Genomic DNA, 12,203 nt, shown 5'->3' with positions numbered 1-12,203 from the left:
GAAAGAAAGAAAGAAAGAAAGAAAGAAAGAAAGAAAGAAAGAAAGAAAGAAAGAAAGAGAGAGAGAGAGAGAGAGAGAGAGAGAGAGAGAAAGAAAGAAAGAAAGAAAGAAGAAAGAAAGAAAGAAAGAAAGAAAGAAGAAAGAAAGAAAGAAAGAAAGAAAGAAAGAAAGAAAGAAAGAAAGAAAGAAAGAAAGAAAGAAGAAGGAAGGAAAGGAGAGAGGATGGGATGGGAAGGGAAGAGAGAAGAGGAAGGGAAGGGAAGGGAAGGGAAGGGAAGGGAAGGGAAGGGAAGGGAAGGGAAGGGAAGGGAGGAAGGAAGGAAGGAAGGAAGGAAGGAAGGAAGGAAGGAAGGAAGGAAGGAAGGAATTTACAATGTCAGCCTATTGCCCCCAACAATCCGGGTCCTCATTTTACCAACCTCAGAAGGATGGAAGTCAACCCTGAGCTGGTCAGGATTGAACTTCTGACAGTGGGCAGAGTCAACCTGCAGTACTGCATTCTAACCATTGCACCACCATGATAGGAAGGAAGGAAGGAAGGAAGGAAGGAAGGAAGGAAGGAAGGAAGGAAAAGAGGGAGGAAGGGAAGAAGGAAGGAGAAGGAAGGAAGGTAGGGAAAGAGGGAAGAAGGGAAGCAGGAAGGAGAAGGAAGGAAGGAAGGAAGGAAGGAAGGAAGGAAAAGAGGGAGGAAGGGAAGAAGGAAGGAGAAGGAAGGAAGGTAGGGAAAGAGGGAAGAAGGGAAGAAGGAAGGAGAAGGAAGGAAGGAAGGAAGGAAGGAAGGAAGGAAGGAAGGAAGGAAGGAAATGGAGGCTTCTTCACACCACCATCTAGATATGTTGGGCTATGACTTCCAACAATCCCAGCCACCACAGTCAGCCCAAAACTAGAGAATGAAGAAATGTTGGAGATGAAGAAGGTTGATGAGAAAAAACAACAACATCCAAAGGGGAGCGGGGGAGAAAGAAGGAAGGTCCCAGCCTGTCCTACCATCTCCAGACAACCTTACCATCCATATCCAGCCTCTGGATGATGACTTCCAACTCCACTTCATTGGGCATGTAGCCAAGAGATCTCATGGCGGTGCCGAGTTCTTGCTTGGAGATGAAGCCGTTGCCATCTCGGTCAAAGACTTTGAAGGCCTCACGAATCTCTGTAGAGAGAAAGAAAAGAAAGGGAGAAACTCAGCAAGCCAGAAGATTTTGGCTTTGATATTGAGCTTGCATGGAGCCAGGATTGGGCAACTTCTAACTCAGGTCTGTTTAATTTAGTGTCCGATCCATTATAACGCCCCTCCGGCTTTGATCTAACCAAGGAAAATCTGGGCAGCACTCAACAGGATTCGAAACTAACCATGGCAGGATAACAAACTTGGAAGGGATCTTGGAGCTGTTCTAGTCCAACCTGCTACTCAAACGGAGACCCTATACCATTTCACACAGGTGGCTGTTTAACCTCCAGTGATGGAGCAGCCACAACTTCTGGTGGCAAGCTGTTCCACTGGTTAATTGTCCTCACCATCAGGAAATTCCTCCTTAATTCCAGGTTGCTTCTCTCCTTGATTAGTTTCCATCCGTTGCATCTTGTCCTGCCTTCGGGTGCTTTGGAGAATAGCTTGACCCCCTCTTTTCTGGGACAGCCTCTCAAATATTGGAGGATTCCATTTTCAAGGTCAAATTGTTGTGCTGGGATATGGAATTTTGCCCCGTGAATCGAAGCACCGTGTTGCTTTGATGTCTGCATTTTTGCACACAGCCACTCTTCCTTTTGCAAGCTGCTCTCTGATGACAATCGCCCCTTCTTTCATTTCAGCTCAACAGCAGTTAACCCCAATTCCCATCCTGACGCCTTGCAAAGAATTAGCTTACAACTGTATGGGCATGTACAGCAACTCATTCAGAGGATGCCTGCTGGGGACCTCATAGGTGTGTATCATCTGTACTCAGTACTGGCTTCCATGGTACATGTCGAAAGGAAGGATGCTAAAATGAGAACAGATCAAAACTACTTCTGCATTTTGTCTTTTACTCAGAGAGACGAGAGAGAGAGAGACGAGATAAAGAGAGACGAGAGAGAGAGATGAGAGAGAGAGATGAGAGAGAGAGGAGAGAGGAGAGAGAAAGAGGGAGAGAGGGAGGGAGGGAGGAAAAGAGAGATGAGAGAGAGAGGAGGAAGGAGATAAAGAGGGATTAGAGAGAGATATGAGAGAGGGGAAAAGATAAACTCTCCTTGATGATAGAGAGAGAAATAAAGAGAAATGAAAGAAATTGATAGAGAGACACAGAGAAGGGAGGAGATTGAGATGAGAGATAGAGAGATAGAGAAATAAATATAGATGAGGGATGGATAGATAGATAGATGGATGGATGGATGGATGGATAGATAAATATAGAAATAAAGATAGATAGATAGATAGATAGATAGATAGATAGATAGATAGATAGATAGATAGATAGATGGATGGATGGATAGAAAGATAGATGTAGAAATAAAGAGATAGATAGATAGAAGATGGATGGATGGATGGATGGATAGATAGATATAGAAATAAAGATAGATAGATAGATAGATAGATAGATAGATAGATAGATAGATGGATAGAGATGTAGAAATAAAGAGATAGATAGAAGATGGATGGATGGATGGATAGATAGATAGATATAGAAATAAAGATAGATAGATAGATAGATAGATAGATAGATAGATAGATAGATGTAGAAATAAAGAGATAGATAGATAGACAGACAGACAGATAGATGGTAGATGGATGGATGGATGGATAGATATAGAAATAAAGATAGATAGATAGATGTAGAAATAAAGAGATAGATAGATAGATAGATAGATAGATAGATAGATAGATAGATAGGAGATAAATGGATGGATGGATGGATGGATAGATAGAGAAAGAAAGAAAGAGAAAGAGAGAGAGAGAGAGATGATAGACAGATGAAAGCCCTTTTCAAAGAAACCCCCAAAGAATTAAATGAAAACAAACCAGCAAAGGGCTTAGGAAGGACTCTCCTCCTTTCCCTCCTTTCCAGTTCTCAGATGAATGAAAAGAATTTGCTTTTGAAGAAGAAGAAGAAGAAGAGGAGGAGAAGGAGGAGGAGAAGGACGAGGGAATCGGTTGACATTCTCCTGGGCAAAGCAAACTGCCTTTGCGCTCATTTACCAACCAGGCATCTAACGGAGGGGGTGCGAAGTCATCCTAGCGTCTCCAGCAATTTGAATCCTGCTGGTTTCTATATTCGCCTTCAATCCCCAGAGAGAAGCCAAAATAAGATGCAAATCCTCCCCAGGGCCATTTTTTTTTTTTTTTTTTAAGAACTGGAAAGCGCGGAGCAGAAAATGACAAAAAGAACGGCAATTTTACCGTCGCAACAGCACCGGATTCCCCCCTTTTGTTGTTGAAAAAAAAACAAACGACAATGGATGAATTCCCTAGAGATCTGCCCCCTCTATACATTACACTCACAGTCGATCCTTATGTTCCAATTAGAATTACTTCCAAGTGCATTACTCCGTTCGGCGGGCAACTCAGTAGATGATGCTTATTTATTAAACATTAGCAAACATCAACATCACTTAACTAGAAAAACAGGAGGAAAAAAACAAGGAAAACATAAGTTGCAGGCGAGAGCGTGGCATTCCGTCTATTTATCTATTTATTTTTCTATTTGAAGAACCAGGGAAAACAATGCTGAAGCAGGTGCTCATCTCCGTTTCAAAGCCGAAGAGCCAGCGCTGTCCGAAGACGTCTCCGTGGTCCTGTGGCCGGCATGACTCAACGCCAAAGGCGCACGGAACGCTGTTCCCTTCCCACCAAAGGGGGTCCCTATTTTTTCTACTTGCATTTTTTTTTTTACGTGCTTTCGAACTGCTAGGTTGGCAGAAGCTGGGACAAGTCACGGGAGTTCACTCCGTTACGCGGCACTAGGGATTCGAACCGCTGAACTGCCAACCTCAGCGTCTTAGCCCCTGAGCTACCGCGTCCCTAATGCGGTTCAGGTTAAGTTAGGTTAAATAAATAATTCAGGTTAAGTTAGGTTAAATGTGCTGTGGGAAATTGATTTGGATCAAAAGTTGGAGCTCACCCCCATGAAATGAAAAAAAAAAAAAAGAAATTGCGTTTCTTGGTAGGGTAAGAAGAAAGTAGCCACTGGAGACCACATCCGGCGTATATTTTCAAAATGCAATACTTTTATTCACGTTAGCCCTTGTTACTCCGTTCCCCCGTTATCTCGATTCACCACAAAACACTGATCCATACGTAATAACGCTAACCTTACAAGCTGGATTCCCACGTTAATCTTGTCCTAAAATGTGGCCAGTTAATCTGTGGTTCCATGAAGCCACGCAAACTCAAACATTCTTGTGCCCCTTGTCCATCGCTCATGAGCCTCAAACCAGGTCAGTCGGAGATTTAGCTGCGGTATTCCCACAACGTGTCAGGATTCGGTGTTATCTCAAATAAACTTCATTCTCAAACGCAAAGTCTTTGATGAAACTTTTCTTTATTTGAGAAGTTAACTATGTCATTCCTGAACTCTTAGTGCAGCCAGAACTGGCATCTCCCTCCAAACTCCTCCCTTTCCGCTCTTTATTCCCCAATGTCTCATTGGCCATCATGCAGGTCCATCTCTCTGTCCCAAGCCCTTTCCAGTCACAGGAATTCCCCCCTCCCTCTATCACCTAAGTAACGTTATCTACCGAGGAGCAGGAAACTAAGTGAAAGTTCATGTCAGCATTAAAGCGAAGCTTCTCTTTCTCTCATTCATGTCAGCGCTGGGGAAAATCATAAATTGGAACTCTGACACAATGTAGAATGGAATAGAATAGAATAGAATAGAATAGAATAGAATAGAATAGAATAGAATAGAATAGAACAGAACAGAACAGAATAGAATAGAATAGAATAGAATAGAATCGCAGAGTTGGAAGGGACCTTGGAGGTCTTCTAGTCCAACCCGCTGCTTAGGCAGAAAACTCTACATCACTTCAGACTCTCTCTCTCTCTCTCTCTCTCTCTTCCTCAGGCATGTCAGTTCTTCTGAATTATATTTTGGCAGTTTGAAAACTAAACGGGGAGACCACAGGGACAGATACTTCAACATGTGTTCATTATTGCAAAGTGATAGGAGGGGGAAAAAATATTCATTCTCCATCAATTATATCACGAATCAAAGATTTAAAACTCTGTTTTTGGCTCCCGAATTCTCTCCTCTGAAGGTCTAATTAGACCTTCCGGGCTCAATACGTTACTTTATATACTTAATTCTCTTTATTGTTAAATTAACTTAACGGTTCATAACTGTATTGGGTAACATTAAATAAACAGACGCCGAGAGATAGAATTATGTATGTTTTGCTGGGATGGTATTTTTATTTTATTTTTTTGCTTTTTTCATACATCACAAAATAACTAAAGTGAACAAAAAATGTCAGGTAAAATAAAAGTAGAAAAGAAAACTCTTGAGTTTCAGCCTTGGGGCCTTTGAATAATATATTGTTCCTTCAGCTATCATAACTGGGGAAAGAATTTGTTTCAAATAAAGTATTTTAAAAGACCAAAGTCCAATGGAAAATGAAAAAGAACACGTACTGTAAAGTAGTGAAGAGTTTGATCAGTTGAAATGAAAAAAAAATAATAATAATAAAAACCCCATGGCATGGTTATCAAGGCAAGTCCAAGGACTGGAATTTGATCTGTATAACAAAAGAGCCTTGGTACTACAGTGGTTTAAAGCACCCTGTTATTAACACAGCTGCCTGCAATTTACTGCTGGTTCGAATCTCTCCAAGGCTCAAGGTTGACTCAGCCTTCCATCCTTTCTAAGGTAGGTTAAATGAGGACCCAGTTTGTGGGGGCAATAAGCTGACTTTGTATAAGATATACAAAAGGATGAAGGCGATTGCTTAACGCATTGTAAGCCGCCCTGAGTCTCCGGAGAAGGGCGGCATATAAATCAAATTAAAAAAAAAAAAAATTAAAAAAAGAAATTAAAAGACGCTTGCTCCTGGGGAGGAAAGCCATGGCAAATTTAAAGAGCATACTAAAAAGCAGAGACATCACCCTGCCAACAAAAGTGCGTATAGTCAAGGCGATGGTTTTCCCAGTTGCAATGGATGGCTGGGAAAGTTGGACCATAAGGAAGGCCAAGCGCCAAAGAATGGAGGCCTTTGAACTCTGGTGCTGGAGAAGACTCCTGTGAGTCCCTTGGACTGCAAGGCCATCCAACCGGTCAGTCCTAGAGGAGATCAACCCTGACTGCTCTTTAGAAGGCCAGATCCTGAAGAGGAAACTCAAATCCTTTGGCCACCTAATGAGAAGGAAGGACTCCCTGGAGAAGAGCCGAATGCTGGGAACGACGGAGGGCAAAAGAAGAAGGGGACGGCAGAGAAGGAGGTGGCTGGATGGAGTCACTGAAGCAGTCGGCGGGAGCTTCAATGGACTCCAGAGGATGGTATAGGACAGGAAGGCCTGGAGGAACGTTGTCCATGGGGTCGCGATGGGTCGGACACGACTTCGCAACTAACAACAAAACCCTTGAAGACCCTCTTGAGTGATTAGGAGCCAGCTCAAGGATAACCAATCAGGACAGAGGTCCTCAAACTTGGCAGCTTTAAGACTTGTGGACTTCAACTCCCAGAATTCTGGGAGTTGAAGTCCAAAAGTCTTAAAGCTGCCAAGTTTGAGGACCGCTGAATCAGGAAGCTGATTCGGTTGTCTTCTCCATATTTATATTGAACGAAGGAGAAATTTTCTGACCGTGAAAACGATTATAGGTCGTCCTCGACATACCACAGTTCCTTTGGTGAGCATTCAAAGTTACAATGGCACTGAAAAAAGCGACTTATAACCATTTCCCACACTTATGACTGTTGCAGCACCCCCATGATGATGTGATCAATTTGGTCTGTATTAACAATCAAATTATTATTTTTGGGGGGTAGCTTGCAACCGAGAGAGAAGCAGAAGTACAGAATAACAGAGTTGGAAGGGTCCTTGGAGGTCTTCTAGTCCAACCCTCTGCTCAGACAGGAAACCCTATACAATTCCAGACAAATGGCTGTCCAATCACTTCTTAAAAACTTCCAGTGTTGGAGAATTCACAATTTCTGGAGGCAAGTTGTTCCACTGGTTAATTCTTCTAACTGCCAGGAAGTTTCTCCTTCATTCCAGGTTGCTTCTCTCCTTGATGAGTTTCCACCCGTTGCTTCTCGTCCTGCCTTCAGGTGCTTTGGAAAATACGTTGACCTCTTCCTCTTCTTCTGCCAGTAACTAAACCCAAGCTCTGTTTCCAGATAAGATGAAGACCTTCCAGAGAAGCGTCCATTTGATGGACACGTCTCATTTCAGCCCCTGATTTGAATCTCTCCGAGAGGGAGAACTTTAGCAAGATGGTTTTACGAGCAATTAAGCACCATGGGTGATTGGGTCCAACTATTGCCAAGGAAGCTTTAATGGGCGGCTCGTTAAAATTAGCACTGTGAAATTAATAGATGAGGGGAATCTGATGGAAGATAATCCAGCACGGCATTTAGGGAAGTGTTTTACAGAGCAAGCGTTTTGCGAAAGCCTCATCATCAAATTGATTTCATTTTGACCACAAGGAAATATGAGCTGAGTCGGGTGGAAGGACCCACCAGATGCTCAGGAGCACGAAGAGGAAAAACCTCTGGATACAGCAGTGGCCAAAATTGTGGGAACCTTTTGGGAAACGTGTATTTTTGAGGTTTGATGGCTAATAACACCACTTTTTTTTTTTTTTTGGAGTTTCAAGATCATCCTATTCCATGGCTGGAATGGCCTGGGAATAGCCCAGATCTTAACCCAATTGAAAATTCTATGGAGAATCTAAAGAAACTTGTTAATCAGAAGCGACCCAGCAATAAAACCCAGTTAATGGAAGCCATCATTCCATCTTGGTTTCACATGACAACAGCTGCCGAACTAAAAGACTTGGTTCACTCTATGGGAAGACGTTGTAAGGCCATAATTCACGCTAAAGGTTACCCTCAACTAAGGATTAACTGACATGGTGATAATTTTTGCATATCTCCTTTTTTCTAGGGTGATCCTTTTTGTAAATCTCATTTTTTTCTTCTTTATACTGTAACTGCTATTCTAATAGCAAATACTTTGTAAAAGTTATTGCATTACATTCTTGATTCAATGATCTTTCCATCGATATATAATTTTATGGTACTACTAAAAAAAAAAAAGTAGTATTATTAGCTAGTTTTAGAAAATACACTTTTCCCAAAAGGTTTCCACAATTTTGGCCACGACTGTAGTCAGAGAGAGAAATGATCTATTCCGATGTGCCAACTTCAAAGAGGGTTGGAGAAGCTAACAGGTTGTCAGAATGAATTAATTCTCAGCTGTTCTAATAAAGTCTGTTTGCTTCAAACTGATTGCGTCTGATAATACCTACTTGGTCCTAGGTCACAACAGTAAGTCGAGGACCCCCTGCCTTGCAATTGTGGTCATCAGCCGAGAAACACCCCCCCCCCACACACACACACAGACACTCTGGATATGATTTTCATCCAGCCATCTGGACGGTGGCCAAGTTGGGTCACGTGGTTTTACAAATGGACGGACTCCTGTTTTGATATTTAATCCTGTGGCTCAATTGGTATCGCGCACTTCCTTTAGCGAAGCCGCAAACATACCAAGGTTAAGGCATCTGCTAACTCTTTCATTGACTTCTTGGCACATACATGCCCAGCCCCTCTGCGAGATCATAAAGACGCCCGCAGATATCTGTTTTCCCTGCTGTGTATTTTTGAGGGGAAATTAGGACGGAGACGCGGTGGCTCAGTGGCTAAGACTGCTGAGCTTGTCGATCGAAAGGTCGGCAGTTTGGCGGTTCGAATCCCTAGTGCCGCGTAATGGGGTGAGCTCCCGTGACTTGTTCCAGCTTCTGCCAACCTAGCAGTTCAAAAGCATGCAAAAAATGCAAGTAGAAAAACAGGGACCACCTTTGGTGGGAAGGGAACAGCGCTCCGTGCGCCTTTGGCGTTGAGTCATGCCGGCCACAGGACCACGGAGACGTCTTCGGACAGCGCTGGCTCTTCGGCTTTGAAACGGAGATGAGCACCGCCCCCTAGAGTCGGGAACGACTAGCACATATGTGCGAGGGGAACCTTTTCCCTTTTCCCTTTAGGGAGGAAGTGAAGGCAGATGAGGAAGGAGTTAATTCTCCTGCCCTTTGTTTCCCAACCAATTCGTAACAAAATCTCTCTGCCTCCGGACAGCTTTAAATAAAATGAAATAAAACATGAGTCACCTTGTTCAGAAGCCCTTTCCCCCCCCCATCTCCATTTAATGAAACAGTTGAAAATTGGTGTCATCATACGACTCCCTAAAGCTGATTTCTTCCTCGTGTATCAGAATGACATGCGCCTCGGGGATGTTAAATAATTTCTCCCATTAATTTGGGGGACGAGGAAGGGGAGGGAGGGGGCTGCTGCTGGAAGAATCCGAGGCATGGCTAATGTCAGCCTCGCGCAAAGACCCTGCCCCCTCCCCCAAAGTAAGAGGTCTCTTCTAGCTTTGTTTAATCCTTTAAAAAAAAAGTCCCACATATTTACAGCCAGGCCGGGTTTTGGAGAGATCTTTCGTCTTGCATTGTCTGTGGTCATTCCAGAGACCTCTGAAGATAGGAACTCTCTGGAACAGAATGGGACAACTTGACGTGGCCAACTCATCATGGCCAACTTGCCACAGTCAACTCATCACTCATGATCTCCAAAATTTAGAATAGATAGAGGAGAGGAGAGGAGAGGGAGGAGAAGAGGAGAGGAGAGGAGAGGAGAGGAGAGGAGAGGAGAGGAGAGGAGAGAAGAGAAGAGAAGAGAAGAGAAGAGAAGAGAAGAGAAGAGAAGAGAAGAGAAGAGAAGAGAAGATAGAGTAGAGTAGAAAATAGGATAGAATAGAATATAGAGTAGAGTAGAGTAGAGTAGAGTAGAGTAGAGTAGAGTAGAGTAGAGTAGAGTAGTAAAGGCCAAAGAGGTTGTAGAAAAAATGCTTTTTTTTGTTTATGAGAAATAAAAATAAAGAACTTTTTAAAAAATGCTTTAAAAAGTTTTTTTTTTTTAAAGTTGGCCACGCCCACCCAGTCACATTACCCCACCACCAAGCCACGTTCACAGAACCGGTAATAACAAATTTTACAATTCACCACTGCACTGCAGCCAGTGGCATATTTCCTGAGATTCTCATTTTTGCAAGTATATTCAATCTGAAGATATGTGTGTGTGTGTGTGTATGTGTGTGGTTTTTACCAACAAAACAAAAGCTTGCGCTCTAATTTGGGAAGGCTTTGTTTGTTCCCTCTTTCCCAAACGTGCTTCTAAATTTATAACAATGCCCATATTTTCTGTGAACGGTTTTCTCATAAGAGAATGCATCGGCAAGATTGTTTCCAGGAAGGTGAATTCTTCCCCGACGCTTCTCAAAAACATGCACATCATTGTGGACAAATTGCCCGTCTAAATCGGTAAGACCGCAAACTTGTGAACGATGACAAAAGCTCAGTTTTGTGCGATTCGAAAATTCACCGCAATTCAGGTTGTTGGGTAATTCAGCCTGAGTTACGATTCCCTTGTGAACCGAAGAAATCTGTTCTTCCGTTTTTAAACCCATTTCATAGATGACAGCTTTTTCTTTCAAACGTTGATCTTCCGTAGAAGTGAAAATGAAACTGTGCGTACCCCAGAGATCTTGTATACAAGAAAATAAAAGTCACAAGAGATGCTGACTATGAATTCGTTGTGACATTCCTTGGTAAGACTAAGAGCCTTGATAGTACAGTGGTTTAAGCACCCTGTTATTAACACAGCTGCCTGCAATTTACTGCTGGTTCGAATCTCTCCAAGGCTCAAGGTTGACTCAGCCTTCCATCCTTTCTAAGGTAGGTGAAATGAGGACCCAGTTTGTGGGGGCAATAAATATACAAAAGTATGAAGGCTATTGCTTAACGCATTGTAAGCCGCCCTGAGTCTCCGGAGAAGGGCAGCATATAAATCAAATTAAAAAAAAGAGAGAGAGAGAGTTTTCATAAACCAAGGAACAAAAGACGTAGAGAGAAGCAAACGGATTTAATTTAATTAATTTATATCCCAATTTATAATTGGTTTTATAAATAACTTAAGGCAGTGAAGACACAAAATGCTTCTTCCTATTTTCCCCACAACAATAACAACAACCCTGTGAGATGAGTTGAGCTGAGATGAGTTGAGCTGGCCTAAAGTCACCCAGTTGGCTTTCATGGCTGAGGCAGGACTAGAACTCACCGTCTCCTGGTGATTGGCCTGAAATCATCCAGCCACTTTCATGCCTAAAATGAGACTAGAAGTCACCATCACCTGGAGACTGGCCCAAAGTCACTCGCCCAGCTTTCACGCTTATGGCGGAACTAGAACTCACTATCACCTGGAGATTGGCTCAAAGTCACTCGCCCAGCTTTCACGCCTAAGGCAGATCTAGAACTCACTATCACCTGGAGATTGGCTCAAAGTCACTCGCCCAGCTTTCACGCTTACGGCAGAACTAGAACTCACTATCACCTGGAGATTGGCCCAAAGTCACTCGCCCAGCTTTCACGCTTACGGCAGAACTAGAACTCACTATCACCTGGAGACTGGCCCAAAGTCACTCGCCTAGCTTTCACGCTTATGGCAGAACTAGAACTCACTATCACCTGGAGATTGGCCCAAAGTCACTCGCCCAGCTTTCACGCTTACGGCAGAACTAGAACTCACTATCACCTGGAGATTGGCCCAAAGTCACTCGCCCAGCTTTCACGCTTACGGCAGATCTAGAACTCACTATCACCTGGAGATTGGTCCAAAGTTACCTACCCAACCCCCATTCAATTCTGGAGCTGACCGGAAGTCCAGTTCCCCCATCATAATCCTCCTAGTACAGTATCCTTTTTCCTCTGCTGACCAGAAGTCCGGTTCCCCCACCATAGAGCCTCCTCTTAGCACGACATCCTTTTTCCTCTATCTGTCCTAACCGAAAGCCCTATCAATTGTGGAACCGACCAGCAACAGGAAACCGCAAGCAGAGGAAAGAGCCACATGCAGCTCCAGAGCCGCGGGTTGCCGACTCCTGAGCTCGGGCCACCAAGAAGTTTGCAGTTGTCAAGTTTATTCCCTGCCAAGAAGACTTTTCCTTCGATTGGCAAAAA

General features: G+C 43.3%; 1 protein-coding gene across 1 annotated transcript in view; it reads right to left on the bottom strand.

The window, feature by feature from the left end:
• CABP7 (calcium binding protein 7) overlaps positions 1-12,203 on the bottom strand; it is a 38,777-nt gene that overhangs the window by 2,197 nt on the left and 24,377 nt on the right. The window contains exon 2 of the mRNA XM_060685142.2: positions 1,007-1,150. Coding sequence (XP_060541125.2) covers positions 1,007-1,150 — 144 coding nt within the window. The remainder of the gene's footprint in view (positions 1-1,006; positions 1,151-12,203) is intronic.

Source organism: Pantherophis guttatus, chromosome 17, assembly GCF_059756535.1.
Source record: "Pantherophis guttatus breed Tessera chromosome 17, ASM5975653v1, whole genome shotgun sequence".
NCBI lineage: Eukaryota > Metazoa > Chordata > Lepidosauria > Squamata > Colubridae > Pantherophis > Pantherophis guttatus.
Note: the sequence above shows the minus strand (reverse complement) of the source record. Positions and strands in the feature narration are given on the sequence as shown.